The sequence below is a fragment of the Suricata suricatta genome, chromosome 6, assembly GCF_006229205.1.
Source record: "Suricata suricatta isolate VVHF042 chromosome 6, meerkat_22Aug2017_6uvM2_HiC, whole genome shotgun sequence".
Lineage (NCBI taxonomy): Eukaryota > Metazoa > Chordata > Mammalia > Carnivora > Herpestidae > Suricata > Suricata suricatta.
The window spans coordinates 108,149,461-108,171,311 of NC_043705.1; the positions used below are offsets into that span (position 1 = coordinate 108,149,461).

General features: G+C 43.8%; 1 protein-coding gene across 1 annotated transcript in view; it reads left to right on the plus strand.

Moving 5' to 3' along the window:
• Positions 1-2,860: 2,860 nt before the first annotated feature.
• Positions 2,861-21,851, plus strand: part of SH3TC2 (SH3 domain and tetratricopeptide repeats 2) — a 47,075-nt gene continuing 28,084 nt past the window's right edge. The window contains exons 1-7 of the mRNA XM_029941456.1: positions 2,861-2,925; positions 10,004-10,102; positions 13,843-13,970; positions 16,801-16,906; positions 18,363-18,506; positions 19,529-19,730; positions 20,530-20,603. Coding sequence (XP_029797316.1) covers positions 2,874-2,925; positions 10,004-10,102; positions 13,843-13,970; positions 16,801-16,906; positions 18,363-18,506; positions 19,529-19,730; positions 20,530-20,603 — 805 coding nt within the window. The 5' untranslated portion in view covers positions 2,861-2,873. The remainder of the gene's footprint in view (positions 2,926-10,003; positions 10,103-13,842; positions 13,971-16,800; positions 16,907-18,362; positions 18,507-19,528; positions 19,731-20,529; positions 20,604-21,851) is intronic.

Sequence of the window (21,851 nt, forward strand, 5' to 3'; positions counted from 1 at the left end):
TCCATGACAGATCAGAATGTCTGGCCATGCACTAGAACATGGCACCCTATGCCTCCTTGCCTGGAGCCTCACAGGGGCTTCTTCGATGGGCCACTGCCCTTTCTTGCACTACAGATTTATTTATACCTTATTGATTCTGCTTCTCTGGGGAACCACGGTTCACAGACTCTTCATTCAGAGATACATGTCTAATACCTAAGCTCCTCTTAGCATCTCCATTGCTGTCATTCTGGTTCAAGCCATCGGTATCTCTCTCCTGGATGTTACAGTTGCTGCATACCTGGAATCCCAGCCCTAGCCTATTTCTCAAGGGCAGCCAGAGTGAGCCTTTAAAAGCACAAGTCCATCATGAGGCTCCTCGACTTAGTATCCTTCATTGTCTCCCATCTCACTCCCAGGAGAAGCTTAAGTCCTTTGATGGCCTTCAAGGTCTTACGCAGTCTGGCTTCCAGCTGCTTTCTCTAACCTCATCTCTATGGTTCATGGACTCCGTCTGCCTCATGGACTCCAAGCACACATGCTTTTCCTTTCACTTGCCACCCATGTCCCAGCCTCAGGGCCTTTGCACTTGCTGCTTTCTCTGTCTGGAAAGCCCCTCTTTCAGGCTAATTCATTTGAGTTACTCGTATACAGAATGGCACTAGTTCTTGCATCTCAAGAGAAGCAACGACTTTTTCCAGAATGGACGTGCCAAAATGTGTGTCTCAGCAAACAGCCATAGGGTGTCATCTGAGACCGACGGGCTTCCTTTGGTTGGTCTTGGTCATTTACAGTTTCCGATCACTGTTGCTGCACCTGTGTAAGAATGGCATGTAGGTGAGTCAAGGAGAAATGATAAGTCTGGAGGCACCTGGGTGGCTCAGTCGGTTAAGTGTCTGACTTCAGCTCAGGTCATGATCTCGTGGCTCGCGAGTTTGAGGCCCACATCGGGCTCTGTGCGGACAGCTCAGAGCCTGCAGCCTGCTTCAGATTCTGTGTGTCCCTCTCTCTGCCCCTCCCCTACTTGTGCTTAGTCTCTCAAAAATGAATAAAGGTTTAAAAAAATGAAAAGAAAATGATAATTCAGAGCATTTGTCTTCATATGCACCTGAAACCATGATTTCTCTTCACTGTTTGATTCTCACGTACCTCCCAAAGTTTGGGTGACAACTTTCGAAAGAAACTCTTGCTCTTCTGTATTAGGCCCAAGAAAATGCTGCTAAACAGTAAAACTCTGATAAAACCTTAAAACGCTGCTTTGATGAAGGAAAAGGCATGGGACCTTATGGGAAGGGCACACTTTAGACAGATGTGCACAGAGAAACGATACCCTGTGGTAGAGATAGGAGAGACCCTGTGACCCAAGAGCCCCTGTCCCTCTGACCTCCCTGCCCTCACCCCAGCCCTCTTCTCTTGGTTTTTCACTGGGCTCACTGAGCTCTGAGGGTCCACTATCAGATCATCTAATTATTTTTTTCATTGTAGTCATGGAAAGAGCTCGTGTGTTGGGAAAATGAAGCTCTTTCGCTGTGGAATCCATTAGATCTGGCTCCGGACCTGAACTTGACATTCATAGATGGTGGGGCTATGGACAAGTTACCCACCCCTCTTTATGAGTTTCCGCATGTACAGAACAGGGCTGGGAGTGCCCACATCAGGGCGCTCTTACGGGTCTAAATGAAGTAACGTATGCTGAGTGGCTGGCCCGCCGCAGTCACTAACAGCGAGTCAAGATGAGTCAGCATTGAAACCAAAGCCCGACCCAGCCACCTGGAGCTCGGCTGGTGTGTGCGGTAGACACCCGTGACCACACTGGTGACACTGACCCCTGGGCTAGCCTGCACACTGTCACCCCAGCGCCCCTCCCAGAATATAAACATGGCCAGGCCACCTCCCTCCTTGCAGTGCTGGTGGGGCTGTCTTCTAGTTAGGGCTGCATGAGTTAGGACTCGGCCTCCTCTCAGGCTGCACCTCCTCCCTCCTATGCTCACTCCCCACTGACCTTTGCTCGAGGCATTAAGAAAGTAACAAGTAATCAGTGATCCTTGGGCTTGGTTGTTAGGCTAGTCATGCCTCTGTCCGATCTTGTTGACATTCAACCATATTTTTTTCTGCGTCCTTGGGAAGATGTCGTGGAACATTTCCTGTATTGTATCAACTGCAAAGCTCTGCTCTGTCCTCAATAGAAAAGAGGCAGGTCTGGTGTGACCAGGTTTGTGTGCCTCCCTGTAACCTTACCCATACCTGGTCCCCCGGCCTCCTGTGTAAGATGCTGGGCTCCGTCGGGCAGATTTCCCAGATTGCTCCTGACCCAAACCTTAGGAGCAGGGGCTGGGCTCTGCACACACCCGTGAAGGGTTGGCTCACTGATGCCGCCAGGGCTGGGGTGACATGCTGTGGCCACTGCTCCTGTGTCACCCACAGAGCTCAGGGAGGTGTTGGCAGGGAGAGGCTGGGTGGGGCTCACTTTCTCATTGGCAGGCAAGTCAGTCAGGGGGCAAACCAGAACTTGGTTCCTTGATTCCTGGGATGCTCTCTGCACCCCTCCCCTGCCTGGCCACCCCTACAGGAACCCAGCTGTGTATCTCAATCCCAGAATGTGAGGAATGTGCCACAGCCTGCTAGGCATGGAGAGGCAGGGAGGAGCTCTGCTCCCTGGTCAGAGGCCTGACAGAGGGAGGACTATGGGTCCTGGGGCTGGGCTGCCCCTCCCAGCCTCCCTGGGCCTCCCCCTGCAGCTGGAAATCAAAGGCTGCATTGTCCATTGAGCCGGGTTTTGGTCCTTCGTGTGCCAGGGAGGAGGCGGGAGGAGGGACACCGTTGGGAGGCCGTCCCCTCCCACCTCTTCTGGCTGGTGTTCCCAGGGGCCTGGGCCTGGGGAGGATGATGCACACATGGGTGGCTGCTTCTGCATTCCTGGGGAGCCGAGTCTGTCCTGGGGTCCAGGTGAGTCTCCTGGGGGGCCCTGGCCTGTGGCTTGGCTGAGGCGATGGTTCAGTGAAGACTCAGGGACCTGCTGGGCGGGGGAAGCTCCTCTTCCAAAGACGGGGAGATGAGCTGTGCTTTCGGGCTCCCTCTGCTCTGTCCCTCATTCGGTGTTTGTCTTTCTGGCTTTGTGAGAAGGGGGTTGACCCTGGGGAGCTTCTACTTTTCCTGAAGAGAGAGGCTTTGAGCTCACTCTGGGCAGCCGGGGCCGCTCTTGGCTGCCGCTTGCAGGGTGTGACTAACCCCTTCCGTTCTTTCTTCCCAGGATTCCCTAGGTCAGGAAGAAACCTCAGGCAGTGAGCCTCTGGGCCCCCTGCGTGGTTGTAAATTTGGCCTCAGTCACGCAACCCTATTTTCCTCAGGGTTGCTGTTACTAGAGAAAAACAGGCAATTTCCTGCCTCCTACCTATCATGGTGTGATATTTTTAAAGTTTATTTATTTACTTTGAGAGAGAAAAAGACCTGGGAGAGGGACAGAGAGAGAGCGCGAGAATTCCAAGCAGGCTCTGCACTGTCATGGCAGAGGCTGATGTGGGGCTCGAATTCACAAACTCGAGCTCATGATCTGAACAGAAATCGAGTCAAGAGTCAGATGTTTAACCGAGTGAACCACCCAGGCACCCCTGATCTTTATTTACTTATTTATTTATTTTTGTATATCAACTTGAGGCCATAGAGAGTTGTTGCTCTCACAAATTGTCATGTCATCTGAGACTTGACATTAAGGGACCAACCATCCCAGTTTGCCTGGGCCCAAGGGCTTTCTCAGGACGCAGTTAGTGCTAAAAGCAGGACTGTCCCAGGCAGCCAGGGTGGTTAGCCACCCTAACGCCAGCTTCTTGCTTCTTTCCAGAGCAAGGCCAAGGTGGGGCCCTGCCATTTCGAGTACCGCATTTGTCAGGATGTGTGGCAGCTCCGAGGGAAGGTGGCAGAATCAGGGAGAACTTAGATAAGAGAGCGCCATGTGAAGGAATCATTCCTAACCCTTGTTCGGGTCCCAGATCTTCCAGAAGTAACTTGTGGGTCCTTGAAGGGGAGCCCAGGAGGACCCCCAGCCAAGGCAAACAAATCCCCTCATGATCTCTTTAGCACAAAAGACATGATCTTTAGTTGTGGAAACCTTCTGTTTCTCCAGACTTCTAAGCTTTATAAGCTGTTCAGACCCTTCCCTTAAGTCCATTGTACCCCATGGAAGCAGACAGTAGATTGAATGTGGGGACACATGAAGGTTCCCTGGTCTGTAAGCCAGTGATCGAGATCTGATTCAGCCTACTTCAGTTGGGCAGGCTGGTCTTTGAGGCCAAAGCGTCTGGGGTTGATCTTGGTTCTTTGAATTGCCTTAGCAACTTACTTAACCTCTCTGTTTTAGTTTCCTTATCTATAGATTTATGATAGAGCTGTGGTAGGGATCAAGTCTACATGGGAAGCACCTAAAATGACCTGACACACAGTTAATTAAGTGCAAGAAGTTAAGCACATACTAACTACATTTCTATGATCCTAGCATATCAAGCTTTCTCTCTAGGCCTTTCTTTGCTCATCTCTATGATGGGGTGTTGTAGGCTTGGCCTACAAAGGGGCTCGAGGGAGCTCTGCTCCTGCTCTCTGACCCTTGGCTTCAGCTGGAGCAGCTCTGTCTCTGTCTGACACCCTGTCCTCAGCCCAAGATTTCAGGTACAAGAGTTCTGTGGCTCAAAACCAACCAACCAACCAACCAACTGACCGACCAACACTGAAAAAAGCATCCTCAGAATTCTTAGGACATTACAGACCAATTATTTTATTGTTTCTCCTGATTTGGGGCATCAATAAATGGTTGGGATCCTGAATCCACTATTTCACCAAAAGTCAACCTACCATTTACTTTATTGAGGCTTTTCATGCCATTTTCCAAACTATTTTCTGTACTTGCTGGGGACTTGCCCTAGGGAGGATGATATGGGTGTTGTAGGTCTGAGGACTGTTGATATAACATCCCTTTTTAGCCTCCTCCCACCCCCATTTATCCAGAGAAATGGAACAAAGAATGTGACATATCCTGGAGTGACTTTGTAGTTCTGTGACTTTGGGCTAGTCTCTTATATTCTTTAACCCTTAGTTTCCCATCTATAAACTGGATCTAATAGTATGATCTATCACATGGGATTTTGGGTGAGGATTAAATCAGGTAAGTCATTTCATGGGTTTAGCACAGGGGCTGGGTTCTGATAACCTCTCGGGAACTGTGAGCTGTTTTCTTGTTCACTAGTAAAAACTATTCCCACAAGCCTTGTCCCTAATTCCTGGCTTTCCTTTTTCTGGCTGCTTCTGCCATTATAGCTGTGTAAGGGGGAGTAATTAGCAAGGGGAAACAGTCCTCAGGAGTAAGGGAGGCAGGAAAGTAGAAAACTCTTGGTAGCACTGAGCCCTTGATAGATGCCTAGCTGATTTGCTGGGGTGTCACATAGTGATGAATGTTGGCTCTGGTGACCCCAAGTGAGCTGTATTGTCACACATGGACTCTGCCTGAAGCATCTTTTCTCTGTGACGTTTCTTATTTACTCATATAAATAGATCGCACCAATTGCACATGGTGAAAGGAGCTGGTTCTGGTCAATTGCCATCATGTGTAATTTTCTGGACCCTTGGATATTCTTGCCACTGTTTAATAATTATAGTTGCTCACTTAGGATCGTGGAGCAAGTCATGTCAAAGTTCATTAATGCAAAAGCTTCTAGCACTGCCCACTCATTTTCAACGCAGTCGTGAACAAATATGGTAGACTTTACACTCTTAAATGGAGGATGCAAGAGAGAACATTCACCTACATTGATCATTGGTGTTTTTAACTTTCAACATTTTTGGTAGATGTGAATCATGAGCATAATAATAGGAAATTGAGGGAGAAGGCTGACAATAGTAAATGATGCTTCTTCATGTTTGAACTTTAGAAAGCTTGTGAGGCATTTTGAACTTGCTCATAATAGAGAATATGAGAACAACAAGCCAACCGTGTAGCTCTAGCATATTTTGACATTATACCACATTAGCTTCTGAATATCTTTATTTCATTGTCACTTAAAAAAAAAAACGTTGCCGATACAAGTAGGGTCTTTTGATAGTTCTCTGTCTCATTTCCCTCCCTCTCTCTCTCTCCCCAAAGTTAATCACTTTCATGAATTCAATGGCTTTTGTGCTTTTGTTACATGTTCATGTACTCATAATCATTGCAAAGAACTTCTTCTGCAGATTTTGATACTTAAACAAAATGATAGCATCATGCAACTTCTTTTTTCCCCTCTCCCTCGACATTATCATTGGAGATAGGTGCTTGCAGATAGATGTAACCATAGTCCTAATTTGATATTTGCTCCCAATAAAGACAGTATAGGTTTATATTATAAAAACTGCTGGTGGTATGACGGTCAGGTCAAAGAAGGGAAAAATATGGAGCTGAGGGGATAACAGTCCACAGGACAACACTTAACTTCTTAAAGTTGGGGTGGTGGGTAGGACCACGGGGAGATGGGAGGGGAGAAATAAGAGCAAGTGCTTTTGTTCAGCAAGTTTCTGGAAGTGAGATGTTTCCAGATTCGAAACTTCAGAGCCTTGTGTTCTGAGGTCAGGTTAATGTAGTGGTGGCAGCAAGGCCTGTCCCCAGTGGTCCGGATGGCCTCTGACTCCGCTGCTAACTTGCTTTGTGACCTTGGTAATATCACTACTCCTCTTTGGGCCTGAGTTTCTCCACAGTGAAATGAGTAGAACTAAATGATCTCAAATCCCTCTATCTATTCATTTTCTACAATTATTATTTCTTCCTGATTTTTACCCTTCATATTCGTCAAGATGCTTTCTCTTTTCTTACTTTAAAATACAACGTTATTCACTATATTCCCTCACTTTTTATTTGCCAAGACCACAGTCCATAGTCTCACGTTTTATACTCCCGTATTGCCATTCAGCTTTTTAGCTGGCCTCCCCCCACACTTTTGTCTTTTCTTCTCCCTGTCCTTCTTGTGCTACCCCAGGCATAACTTCCATTTTTATTCTACCATACCCATGCTCAAGAATACTTCATGGCTCCCTGTTACTTGCTGTCTCTATTCTATGTTTCTCTCCCTCCCCTGACTCTACTATATTTGTCAACTTTAGTCCCATGATCACTGACCCCTCTGGTATGCACAGGCTGGTTTCTGCTCTCTCATGTGTATGCAAAGCTCATTCCCTCCTTTCCTGTTGATCTCTTTGCTAATAGTTTTGCCTCCCCCGCCCCCCGCCCCAAAAAACCTAACAAGAAAGTGAAAAGGAAGCTGCAGACTTGGAGATAATATATGAAAACCACATATCTGATACTTGCATCTAGAACATTGAAAAGCCCTTTTATAACTCAGCCATGAGAAGGTTAACCCAATTAAATGGAGCAAAAAGTTTATAAAGACACTTTCATTCAGAAAATATGATGGCAAATAAGCACATAGAAAATGTTCAGCATCAGCCTCGGTGGCTCAGTCTTACTTTGTCTAACTTTGGCTCAGGTCATGATCTCACGGTTTGTGGGTTCAAGCCCCACATTGGTGTCTGTGCTAATGCTCACAACCTGGAGCCTGCTTCAGATACTGTGTCTCTCTCTCTCTGCCCTTTCTCCACTTGTGTTCTGTCTCTCTCTCTCTCTTTCTCTCAAAAATAAATAAACTTAAAAAATTAACAAAATATTCACCATCATTAATTATTAAGGAAATGTAAATTGAAATAATGAGGTAATACTGCACACCTATGTAATGGCTAAAATTAAAAAGAATGATAATATAAAGTGTTGGAGAGGGCATAGAGCAACTAGAGCTCTCTCACATTGTTGATAGAAATGCAAAATTGAGGCCATGAACTTCCTCCTTCGAGATGAGCTTACCTCATAAGCACTCATCATCCTTAGGCTGTTGTTCCTTTTCCTGCAGTCTCACAATAAGGATATACTCTCAAAGCTTGCTGGACCAGATGTAAATGAGTAACTTAGACTGTGGTGGCCAGAGAACAACCCATAGAGGGGCAGCAACCACTAGGCCCCAGCTGACTGCTGCCATCTGAGAATGAGGGCCCTGAACTACAGATCTTCTAGTTTTCAATGCCAAGCCGAGCGTCTAAGCGATGTAGAATACCCCAGTTTCTAAATGATGTCAAAGAATTCCAATTTGAACTTTAAAAATTCACTGTGCTGGGGGTAGGAGGGGAGGAAAAGAAAAGATAAGAACAACAAAACAGAACAAAAAAAGAAAAGAAAGATGCTTGTGGGTTTGTCATGGCCTCTGGCCTCTAGTTTATCAGTTTTCAAACAGTCTCCAAGTAGGGAAGCAGGCTCCCACTCCCTGTGGGAGCACATTACACAGGCAGAAACTTAGGCTTTCAACCTACTGAGGCAGAATCTAAATTTTATCAATATCCCCAGATAATTCATACACACATTAAAGTTTGAGAAGCACCAGTCTAGATGTATGGTTCCCAACACTGGGCCAAATTAGAACCGTTTGAGAACTTACAAGAATTTCTGTGGCTGGGCTTGTGCTACGAAGCTTGTAAATCAGCATCTCTGGGAGATGTGGCCGAGGCACTGCTATTTTTAAAAGGCGATGTGAGTGATTCAAGTAGGCAGTCAGAGCTGAGAAATGCTAACTTAGATCAATCTGTCATTTATGAGTGGGAAAGTGAAACCTCAGAAAAGGGATGGATGGCATACCTTGCCCAAGGTCACTAATGAATGTGTGGGAAAATCTGATTTGTGCCCAACCTCTTATCTCATGATTCCCAAGCAAGTGGCTTTTTTGCTACAGTTACCTTTGGTTCCTGGAGGCAGAACTACAAAATGATTCTGTTCAACTATAGCTCATTACTGCCAGCCTTCCAGCTAAGCTGTTTTCATCACTGAACATCTAACAAGATGGTGAACCCCTCCTTCTGCCTATTCAAACCCAAATCCATTTCTTTTTTCCTACTCATCACCCCAAAATGTGCTCACTGCTCCTGCTATGAAGAAATGGAAGATCTTCCACTTGGGTCTCAAAATCTCACTGCAAAGGCATGGAGTGGAGGCAGACTCCTGGTAACAGTGGAGGATCTGGGTTAGGCACTAATCAGCATTGAGTGGATGGCATGTGATTGCTGATCCCTTATCCCTCTTGGGCTGTATCAGTAGAAGAACAGGTCCAGAATGGGAAACTGGTGGGTTGGCTTGAGTCTGACCTAACACAATTTTACAGCTGAGGAAACTGGGAGAATTAAGTGAGCAACTCGCAAATAGTGGTTGAGCCAAAATTCCTAACCCCTCTTTCCAGGAGGAGGTAGTGCTGATAATACTCTGATCCCATGGTGTAGGCGCACATTTTGCAGTGACACTTGCGAAATTTCCTTCTATTCTTTTATATCCATTGCCTCATGCTTTATAGCTGTATGGTCTTCTCTTTTCAACTCTCTGCCATCAAAATAGCCTCGTTCCTAACCCTAGTCTATGCCGTGATCTTCTTTCTTCTCCTTTTCACTCCAATTCTACAGCTGCAAAGACAGGAAGATTTTGGAGATTTCATACAGGACTCTAGTGGGCAGAAAGTCTGGGGACCATCATACATTTCACAGCCATTTCAACCATGCATGCCTCAGTCATCCCCCTAATAATGCCACTCTGCCTTGCACTGCTATAGTGCTTCTGTTATCCACCTATTGACCTTAAACCTCACTGCAGTCAGATCTGTAATGACCTTGTAGGCTCTAGATACACTGAGCATCTTCAGTATACTCAGCCATGGGACCCAGTCTGACCTGTGGGCAGGAATCTGTTTTATTTCTTTACTTTAAATAAAACAGGGGGCCCCGGCCTTCTGCAAGATTGAGATAATATGCATGACAGGGCTTTGATAACAGTTGAGTACTAAATAATTATAAGGCAATGGGGAAAGCAGTGAGAATTCTTCCAGGCCACCAGGCCTGAAGAAGAAATCGCTCAACAAAGACTTACAGTCCATGCTCATAACTTGCTTACACTCACACACATGATATTTCATTTGATCTCCTCCAGGTAAAGAAACTCCTTCCAAGGATCCAACCATCTCGAGTGAGTTTATAGCCTCATCTGAAGACAAGGAAAAATGTTTCCTGCCACAGAATATGACTCCAGGTATCTAAACCCTAAAGAGAAGCCCTATTTAAAAAAAAATACTATCCATGTAGAATACCACATGTAGAGTAACCTCTTTATCTCTCCCGTCTGAAGGCTCCCTTCTTTTATCCTTTCTAGGCACCACCACCAAATGCATCATTGTAGGCATGACCTTGACTATGATGTTCACTTGCTCACAAGTCTTCCAGGGCTCTCCACTGCCTGCAAGACTAACTTAAAGCTTCTCAGGCTGACACTCAAAACTTTCACAATCTGATACATCTTAAGAGCTCCATACATATTTGTTATACTAAAGGAAGTATACCACCAATTAAATTTTAAGGTGCTGGAGGGCAAGGTAATATTTTTGAGTACTTAGGTATTGTTCATAGTCTCTGAAAGAGTTTTATTCATACACAGTTGGTACCAGCTCAGAAAATGTTTGGTAAATAAATATGTAAATAGTCAAATAAAAATGTGGAGGTCACATTCAGATTCCCTATATTCTATATACAGTACTTTATACATAGCAGGTTCTCAATAAACATTTGTTAAGTAAGTGAATAAGTGAATAAAAAGTTGACTATGTGGGGTGAGATTGGTGGAGCGGAAGAGAGCCTGTATGAATCTTTCAGAAGCAGAAAAAGATTTTGAAATTAACGTGGAAGAAATTTGATTCTCAATACACGTCTTTCACAAGTCTCCCGTTAAGAGATCCCAGTGAGGCTGGCAGGGAGCTGACACAGAGGATAGTATACCTGGGCAGAACCTACCAGAAGCTCCAGGGATCAACCCACAGAAGACTCAGTAACAGGGACCACTACTGAGGGCTAATCACGTGCCAAGCATGTGCCAAGGGATCGCCTCTCATTCTCACGTGCTCCTCTGCCGGAGGTGCCACCCAACTCCCCATTTCAAAGGCGGCAGAGCCCCAGAGGGAAAGGCAACACCCCAACTAGCTAGTAGGTGATGAGAAAGCTAGGAGGTGATGAGAAAAGGGATCAAACCTCGGTCCTTGTTCATGACCACCAGGCTTTGTGGCCGCTCCAAGCAGGCACTTCTCTCTGGCCCACAAGTGATAGACTTGTGAAAAAGAGTTACATTATGAATGTTTCAAGCTACATGAACTAGGTAAATGGATATTGCTTATATGTCATTACAAAATCTTTTTTTTTTTAAGTTTTCAAATTCTGTCAAACTGCGGGGCTGACGATGAGAAAAACCTTGCCCTTTCTTGTTCTCGTGTCAGTCTGCTTATTTGTCTGTAAGCTGGGCCCAGCCTTGAAAAAAGGTGACTTGGCCATCTGTTGTTTTCTGAAGGCTGTGGAGTCAGCATTTTGCCTTATCAATTCGTTAAGGCCGATGAACAAAGGGTACTGCGTAGGTGAAATGTATCCAACTGAGGCTGATCTTCTCCGTCTTTCAGCATTTTCCACCATGATGCTGTTTCCAGGAAAGTCACTGAGAAGGGGACACTTTGCTCTAGCTGCCAATCTTTCCTTTATGTGGAAGAGTCATAGACAAAATCAATCAGATACATTAGCATGATTAAACGACTGGTTTTCAGAAAGATTAAAAAAAAAATGACAAAATGCACTTTGCACTAACACTGCAGTGAACTTGATTTATCTCCCTCTCTGGTCCTGCTGAGGGCACTGTGGGAATCCAGACAAGAGGCTCTCACTGGTGGCTCTTACCTGTTGGGATCTCAAAAACCATTTGCTTATTTAAATCCAGTCTTTCGAGTGACATATCCATGGTTTCATATGCCGGTCAAGGAGATCTGCACTGAAAGGACCATCATTTATCTGGGGCTATTGTGAGAGATTCTAGAAGGGAGTTTAGATCAGGCTTTGGAAGGACAGGAGAGATGGTCTTGGTGAAAAGACATCACAGAATCAGTCAGAGTCAAGGTTCATTACAGGTGTGACAAAATGAGAGCAGAAAAATCAGTAATTGCTGCAGCACTGGGGTGGGGGAGGGGAGTTTGTGAGAATCAATAGCTAGTGTTTAAGATGTTCATTGAATATTTGCTATGTTGGAGGCACTGAACAAAAAGCTTTATCTGCATAATCTCATTTGTAAGCCTCTTAAGAGCTGTGTGAGGTAGGTATTTAACAAGTCATTTTGCTAATGAGAAAAGTCAGGTGTAGAGAGGAAATTAACTTTTCAGCATAGCACAGTTAGCCAGCCCAGAGCCAAGCCTTGAGCACAGGTCTGTGTGACTCCGCCTCTCTGGGCTCGCCTCCCCCTAGAGGTCAGTGTGCTGATCAGTGAGGCTACTAGGCAGAGGGCTGTGTCCGGACAGCTGAAGATGGAGGGCTTGGATGAGATTAAATTGCAGGCCAAGGAGGAACAGAGTGGAACAAACATCCACCCACAGTTCACACCAGCATCAGGTCAGTTGGGTGTGTCATATTGGAGCTGATGGGCAGCCACAGCATTTTCAGGACTTTTAGGTTAAAAATGGGCCTTTTACAGGTAGGAGTCCAGGCTGCCTTGTGTTACCTGCGTCAGCATGAGAGGGGCCATCTTCAAAGTGCTCCAGGATTTGCAAAGTCCCTGCCAAGTTAGGGTTTGAAGAAGAGAGACCGCCATGATTATGCAGTCCAATGCATTTTTGGCTCATCATGTTTGATAATTATTAACAAGATTGCTACTTATTGTCTAAAGGAGGCATGTGGCAAAGTGTGATTATAAGATGAACGTCCTCAGGGTGAACTTTCCTCACAACACTATTCAAATATGTACCCCAGGGGCGCCTGGATGGCTCAGTCGGTTGAGCGTCCGGCTTCGGCTCAGGTCATGATCTCACAGTTTGTGGGTTTGGGCCCCGCGTCGGGCTCTGTGCTGACAGCTAGCTCAGAGCCTGGAGCCTCTTCGGATTCTGTGTCTCCCTCTCTCTCTGACCCTTCCCTGCTCACACGGTTTCTCTCTGTCTCTCAAAAATAAATAAAAAAACATTTAAAAAAATGTACCCCAGTCTCCAAGTGCTCCGTCTCTCTCTCTGTTAACCTGATTACATTTCTTTTGTAGCACTTTTCTCCATCTGACATTATTGTGTTCCCCGAATTGGTTACTTGCTAAAATACAAGCTCTGTGAGACAAGGACCATGTCTCTTTTGTTCCTGGCGTTCCCCAACACCCAACACAGCTTCTGCTCACAATAGTGGTTGAATAAATGTGCATTTTGAAGAAATTAAAGGTAGAACATTAATATATTAACCAAATACCCTGACAAACATTAATAGAAACATTATTAGAAAGAAGTGGTTTAGAGAAAATGTATGGTGTATACATAGGGCACAAAGCATATACCATCTATTACATATCATATGTATGACATATTAATACATTTCTACCTAAGTGGATAAGTTGATATCTGTTCAAAACTTTCACAAATCATCCACAGGAGGCAATATATGTCTAGCTGTTTGTGTCAGCACTGTCACCTCAGTGCCAAGCAGCATAGGACTCTACCTTATTCAAAGCAGAAATAACCAACAGCAACTCTTGGGATTCCAAGAACATGTTGGGGCTTCAGCCTTTCCCTTTTCTTTTTCTTCTTGGGGGCCATTTTTTAAAAAGGTGCTTAGAAGACTGTTAGATAGTTAGGTGTACTTGGAATCTCTAATTAGTGAGGATACCATTTTGAGGTTCAGGTGTGGGAAACATTGGGGCTCATCGAATTCTTTCTACCCTTTTACTGCGTTTTTAGCCTGACCTGATTGCATTTCTCTCTGCCTCTCCTCTTTCAGATCTGACACTCTCCTTCAGTGTGAAGAGCCGCTCCAGGAGGTGTGTAAACGGCCCCCTGCAAGAAGGGGCCAGGAGGCGGCTCTGGGCCCTGGAGAACGAGGACCAGGAGGTGCGTGCACTGTTTAAGGTGAGCTTGCACGGAGGGGTGCGATTCTGAGCCTGCCTTGCATCCTGCCTCTGCAAGCGCCAGCACCTAGGACAGCGCCGGGAACAAAGTAGGCCCTCATGAACATGGCTGACTGAAGGAAAGAATGAATGAAAATGTACACATTTTCTGTTCGAGAATAGGCAGAACTGCGAAGCTGGCAAGGAGTTGCAGCGTCAGAGAAAACGGTTTCAAATTTGTCGATATTAGTTGTGTGACCTTCCGCAAGCTACTTACCTGTGTGGAGTGCGGATCGTTAGGATATCTACCTCATCACGTATACTTAAAAAATAAAATAAAAAAGTTTTAATTGGAGTTTTATTGGAATTTTGTATTGTGATAAAATATACATAACATAAACTTTCAACGTTAATTATTTTCAGTGTATAATTCAGTGGCATTAAGTGTGTTCACCTTGTTATGCAACCATAATCACTGTTCATTCCAGAACGTTTTCATCATCCCAAACGGAAACTCCGTACCTGCTAAACAGTAACTCTCCTCTGTCCTCTTCCCTCAACACTGGTAACCAATAAGTATATATATTTTTAAATTACCAAAATTGCCAATCAAAAATTAACAACTATACGCTTTAAAATGGGAGGAGAAAAAGGCTTTAAAGTAAAAAACCAATTCCTCCTCTTTCATAGTGGGGAGCTAGTATCTTCATTCATTATGCCATGGAAGAAGGGTCTGACCAAATTATTTACAGCTTAGGACTTATTAGGAGAGCCCAGTCAGAAATGGTTAAAAGTTGTTGCAACTAGAGATGGGAGAAAGAGAATATTACTTCATGTAATAAATTAGTATGTCCTAGTTATTTTTACAGTCCTTGAATTCATTTGATACAAATTATAAAGGGAAATGTGTTCTATTAATCTGTCATGTAAAAAAAAAGTGTCTTGCTTGTTGGGAGGAGTCAGTATCTGGAGAGCTTGGCACTTTGCTTGGGTGGTGGTATATGTTCTATAAATAGTAGATAAGTTATAAATAGTGGGGTGCATTTTTTTTAATTTCCAGAATTCAGAAACTCAGAGGCACGAGCTGCTCACTGGCACCAAAGTGTTTTTAAAATTTGAGTCACTTGTGGCATGGGCAAGAGTCGGGTGGTCTGCTGGGTCAAGAAGGGAACCAGGCAAGCTAGTGTGCCAGAGCTGAGACCCAGAGTCAGCTGGCTCTCAGCTCCAACCAGAGTGCCACAGGACCCACGCAGGGGACCATGGGCAGATGGCTTACCTCCTTCACATGGACAGTGCTATTTCCTATTAAATCTGAGATGCCATTTGATGAGAAAAGGCCCCCAAATTTTATATACCTCAAAGGAAGAAAAGACATGCTGCCAATTAAATAGGATGCCATGCTTCTTTCTCTTTTATTTCAGAAATGATCAAATGTGGGATAAGTGCATCTTAGAATGTATTAAGTCGTGTAATTGTACTCTTTTCACAGGGTTATTATGAGTAAATGAGGCATTCTTCTTAAAGCTCTTGGTGAAGTGCCTGACAATTAATGAATCTCCTGGAAATCAGTTTTTATCTAGAGCCCGTTCCCTCATCAACAGGATTGACATCCTCCAAGGACCTGGGGACTCCTGGGGCCTGGTATGGGAGAACTCCAGAGTTTTGACTTTGCTGACCTGGGGACTCTTCCTCTCTTCCTTCCTCTTCTTTCCACAGGGTTCCCCCAGAGTAGCATTCCGGGGGTGACCTTTGATGGCTTGACCTGGCCTGGGGGAGAAAAGATGTTCTGACAATCACTCATGATAGTCGGCTCTAGAAGCTTGGACAAGCAACAGAGAAAGATTTTAGGGGAAAACCCAGTCTGTATAGTGGTTCAGGCCTGTTGTCTCAGGCATTAAAAAAAAGGGGAAGGGGGAGCATGCAAGCTGGCCTAGCACAGCCTTTTTGGAAGGCAGTTTGGCTCCTGCACGTGAGGACTGAAAACGTGACTATTTGCATTCCCAACTGCACATCTCAGAATAACTTGTGTCAAGACAGTCAACGATGTGTACGAAGATTTAACAGTAGAATGTTTATCACAGTACTGTTTAGGATGGTAAGAAAATGGAAACAACTCAAATGTCTAACCATAAGACAATGTTAAGAATTAATAATGTTAATGTAGCAATGGCATATGTCACCATGAAAAAGAAAGAGTATTTCATGCCAAGAAATAGGGTTCACAACATATTATTTAGTTACAAAAGAAGGTTACAAAACAATGTATATAATGTAATTTTATTTGCATAAAAATAGTTACATCCAGGCTCACAAGGATTCACAAAAAGGTTAACATGGATGATCTCTAGGAGGAGGCATTGTAGATGATTTTCACTTGTGTGTAGTTTCATTTTTCTGTTAGTCAGCTTTAGAAAATTAATCAGTAGACATAGATTCATAATCAAACCGGCTTCCAAGGTGCATTCTATTATTTATCCTTCCTCCTCCCTTATACGCCTTTAAAAAAAAATACAAAAGAGGTAGTATTCTTTGCCCACAATTCTGCACCTTGATTTCTTTCTGTTGTTCCATCTAGCAATGTATATTTGGATGCTTTGTCAGTGCACAAAGAATTTCCTTATTCCTTTTTTATGGCTGCATAATATCATAATCCCTTGCACGGATGAATCATAATTCATTTTAACCAGTCTCCTATTGGTGAACATTTAGGTTGTTTCCTTTTTTACTTTTTTGGTGATGTAAAAACAAATCAACACCATAATCAAGAAATTCATATGAAGTGTTTTGCATGTCTATGACATCATTAATAAGACGTTGTCATCCCAGGCCTCCTCACTGGTCTCTTTACCCAGGACCTCTCAGCCAGGTTGGTCGGCATCCAGTCCCAGAAGGCACAGTTCTTCCTCACTTTCAAGACCATGGAGGAAATCTGGAAGTTTTCCACTTACTTGAACTTAGGTATGATGTGGGGCGGGAAGGTGGAGGATGCAACTATATCAGAGTTCAGCCAATTTATAGGACTTGACATTAGGGAAGTCGTCCAGGTCTGATAATAAAAAGAGGTAGAGAGCCCTGACATGGATGGTTAATTTTGTAATATCACGAACTGCCTGGAACTAAGTCTAAAACAAATATTGACTACTACCCTCAAATGCTATGTGCAATATTTCTTCAATTTCAGGAAGAGACTACTTTCTCAGATAATCAATCAATTGGCAGACAGTTCCTCGCGATCGACTAAATTCAAAGGACTGAGAGAGATGCCGATTAAATGTTTAAAGAAAAAAAAGGAATCAGTCTTGAATAAGATCAAAATAGCTGCTCAGAATAGTAAAGTTCTGGATACTCTGGTGCATGTTTTTGGAAGAGGGAGAAAAGGAGGGGGAGTTATCAGCTAAAGGGACTCAGATTGCAGGTTTTCTAGGAAGTGACCTTGTGTGTGAGGGGGAAAGGTCGAGATGGCTTTTGGCTAGAAGGTATAACTTCTCTTGTTGTCATGGTGATTTCCTGCTCTCCACACTGTGCATCTCCTGTGATCATTTAGGGACCCATCCTCAATTCAAAGTGTGATTCATGGATCAAAAGCATTGGCATCATGTAGAGCTTGTTAGAAAAGTAGAATCCCACATCCCATCCCAGACCTACTGAACCAGCCTCTGTAGTTTAATAAGATCCCCAGGTGATTTGTGTGCAATTAAAGTACAAGAAGCACAATTATAGAAAACACACGAAGCCTACATAGATTTAATGGAGAGTCAGAATGGAAAAAACAGGTTTTTCCATCTTAAGAAAGAGGAAGTCTCAAAATAAGCAAAGTTTTAACACAAATAATTCACATTTAGAGGCATGTGTGAATTATTATCCATAATTGCAATTTGCAGGGTTTCTGGTCTGGTTTTAACAAGGGAGATCATACTGAGGATGATTGATGGAGAGGGTGAGAGAGGCAATGTTAAAGAAAATCCTGACTCCGTTGTGGGTCATGGCCAGCCCACCAGCCACTGCATCATCAGCGATGTAGAAATTTGAAACTCAAGTCAGGAAAACTTTAAGGGGGGTGACCAGGGTCCCCCAGAGTCCAAATTATGATCTTGGAGATTTCTCCCTGGATGGATTAGAAAAAGGAAATTAGGCTTGGTCAGCTCATTGTGCATTCACAGAGACCCGTAATGTGTTGACAATGGAAAATATCATTTAAAAATGACTTGTATTTCCCAACAGATGCAGAGAAGAATCAGGTCACTCTAGAAATTTTTTAGCTGCCTCTCTATGCTCTTCTATTTCCAGTTAAATGGGGTCAGGTTGGGAATGGAGGGCTGGGAGGGAACTTCCAAAAGGAGCTTTCTCAGATTTTCCGGGCTCAGCTAATGGCAGAAATCACGTTGTTCAGGATCTTGTTGGTTTGACTTCTTAGGCTATGTCTCTGTATGTCTGGAACATCTCCTCTTTGACCATAAGTACTGGCTCAACTTCAGATTGGTGGAAGATACAGAGATCCAAGTGTCAGTGGATGAGAAACACCTGGAAACGATATACCTGGGACTTCTGATACAGGAAGGTGAGTGCGAAGTAGGGGAGGAATGGGCTTTAGAATTAGGATACAAAGAGAGGCAAAAACATTCAAAGGTGAGAATATGCATAAACGAACCCACCTGTTATAATATGACTCCAAACATCTCTCTTGGTCTGACCCTGACCTCACACAAACATCTGTATTTGTCAGTCTCACTGATTTTCTGATGTTAGAACTACTTGGGGGAATTTTTAGAAGCTGTCCATGCCAGGGGTCCACCCGGGTCCAGTTCAATCTCCAGAGGTAGGAGCCAGGCTTTGGTATATTTTGGAAGTTGCCCAGAGAGTTCTAATGTGCATCCATGAGTAAGAATCACTTTTAAAACTATGTGATAGAGTTTGATTGTGAAACAGAGTTGCAAATCTTACAAAGCCTGCAAGATTTCATGAGATTGAGGAAAATGGTGTTGGGGAACTTCTTGGAACACCTGCTAATCTGTTTATGAGGAAGGATCTGAACAGGGTTGCAGCCAATCCGTTAACAACTGATGACATTACAGACACACGGAAAAAGCCAGATTTGCATACACTATTTTGCAAAATGATGCTGTTTATGACTGTATTGCACAAATCACGGCTGAAGGAAAGAATTCTACACTGTTACTATAAAATCTAGTTGGAGAAATCATATTCGCTGAAATCAACTTCATGTATTCTTTTTTGGTCCTAAGATTAAGCAGAAGCTTGCAATTGTCACTGAAATTCTGTTAATATATTTTCATTAATTTTTGTTTCATTTTTTTTCAAGGCCAAGTCCCAATTACACCTTATTCTCACAAATTACTCTGAGCGTATGCCGTTTAATTTAAGTGCTTTCCCTCTTGGTGGCTTTTTTCCCTGGTACGGTTTTTCGGGGATCACAAAGGCTCTTTGCGATGCCTCTTCCTTGGCTGTGTGCTTGACTGTCAGGAAGAAAAGTATTTGGGCTTCTGTTAAAAGGTTATGTTGTGTGATACTCCCTTTTCACTTCCTTCTACTCCTTGGAGGGGCTTTTCTCATTGTCTACAGGCCACTTCTTCTGCAGAGCCATGTGCCCCGTGGCTCAGCCACCTGAGAAGGAAGGGGAGTATTTGACACTTTGGAAGAAGGAGTTAATCTCTGTGAAAATAGCAGAAGGCGGATCCGAGTGGGAGGGTGTGTCTCTGGTGACTGGTCAGCGGGGCCTGGTGCCCGTGTCAGCCCTCGAACCTTTGCCGCTCCCTTTCCACCAGTGAGTAGCCACCTGCATCTTGGGAGTGGGTCCCAAAGCAGACTGAGGTCTGCACAGAACAGAGTAGACGTGCTTGCAGATACGGGCATCTAGAGTGCCAGGGAGGGAACAAAATCTGGATGGTTTTTTTTTGTCTTCTGTTATTTTTTTTAAAGATCAAAATGTACACAACTCGATGAAATTGGAGACCACTCAAAATTCCAGATGGACCTTGTACCTAGGAGGAAAGGACCTTGTACTGAGGAGGAAATCTACTGCCTGGTCTCCCAATGTTTCTTAATGTGGGGACTGGGGACCATTTGTATCAGAATCACTTGGGATTTACTACGAATTTAGTGCCCCTGAATCCCCTTCACCACCCCCCCTGCCATCTTCAGACTCTATTAAAATTAGATTCAGGAATTTGCACTTAAATAAGCTCCTTTTGAACATAAGAGGGTGTGTTCCATACCAAAGTTTGAAAATCCCTGCCAGGAGATCCTGTCAACTCAAATGTAACAAGTGACAATACACATGATCTTAGGCTGTGGACCCTGTGGTTGCCTGTGGCAGAGAATCTGATGGTGGTAATGGAAAGGGATCCTTTGTTAGTTTTTTAACTGGCAAACTAATTGCAGAGCCAAAAAACCATCCTGGGCAGGCTGAATGCCTCTTTTTCACATGCCTAAATGCTTAGTAAATGTTTGCCGTCATTCTAATAGGAGTAATAATGGTGATACTTACCATCATCACCCTTGTTGTTATGATTGTCATTTTTTTTGGAAATCTTTGTTTGCAAACCCCGTGTTTCCATTGGCAGGTGGTTCCTAAAGAATTATCCAGGAAGCTGTGGCCTTTCCAGGAAGAGGGATTGGACAGGCTCTTCTCAGATCGGTATGGATGAGTTGAAGAGGGTATTGTCAGCGAGATCATATTCCCCGACCTCCTAATCTTATCTGCAAGTTTGGAGTCTGTTGAAGTGAATTTTGGTTTAACCTCTGCTGCTCCCTGGACTTGGAGAGGCTGGTTGCTGTCTGAGTCATGGGTTTCCTTGCCTGTGAAATGAGAGGTCTCAATCCAGGGCTATTGATACAAATGCTCACAGAGGCAGAGAGAACACACAGATGCCTGAGGGCCTGGATGGAAGATGCAGGGGAGTGGTAGGGACTATAGGGATTTAAAGATATAAGGGTGAATAAGAAGCCAGGTCTGGGCCAGATGTGGCCTGCAGGCTGTCTGTTTTCAATCTCTGGTCAAAATGTTTTTCTAATTTCCCTTAAAGTTAGGTGAAATTGGGTTTGAATTTAGGAAGAATCAGAATGCTTGGCACACAATGGATTACTCAGTAAATATTTGTTGGATAAATAAATGAAGTATATATATTTATTTATATATTAAATGTATATATACATTTATATACACACACATGTATCTATAAGTACATATATATCTGCTGGAAATGAACTGTAATCTTTTCTAAGTATCTAGAACAGAATTCCTTTCATCTTCATCCTTAGAGCCCCTCCCCACTCCCAACCAACTTAGCCCAAGTATAATTTTGTAAGCTCTGAGCTCTAATAACCCATTATTTTTTTTCCAAATAACACTTTATAAAAAGATATACAGAGAATTATGGAGCCCAGATATCAGATCTAATCCATCAGTTGATCATAATAAGATTTTCAGTTATCTGAGGCAGTACAAGTGTTCCTTGGAGTTATGAAAATGGGCCTGTGAAGTCTGCTCTGGGTTCAAATTTTGGGTCCACACCTAAGACCAGCATGATCTCAGCCAATTCACGAGCTCTTATCATGCTGCAAGTTCCTCATGAGTAAAATTTACCATAAAACTGACTTCGAACCTCATGAGAAGTCAGCTTAAGGACATCTGAAAATCACTTAGTACAGTTTAACACATTATAGATCCTATTAGTCCACAAAGTGGTGGGAATTTCTGACTCTGAAGACACAATCAATAGTAACTTGATGAAAAGTGTCAGGGGACAAAAAAATGCCAGTATCTTTAGCAGAGCAGTTACAGCAAATTTGGAAACTAAGCCACATAAAAACCATCATTCCAAGCAAAGTAGGATTAGCAGAAAGAAGTGTTAACCAGAAGTTGAGAGACTGAGTTCCTGGGACA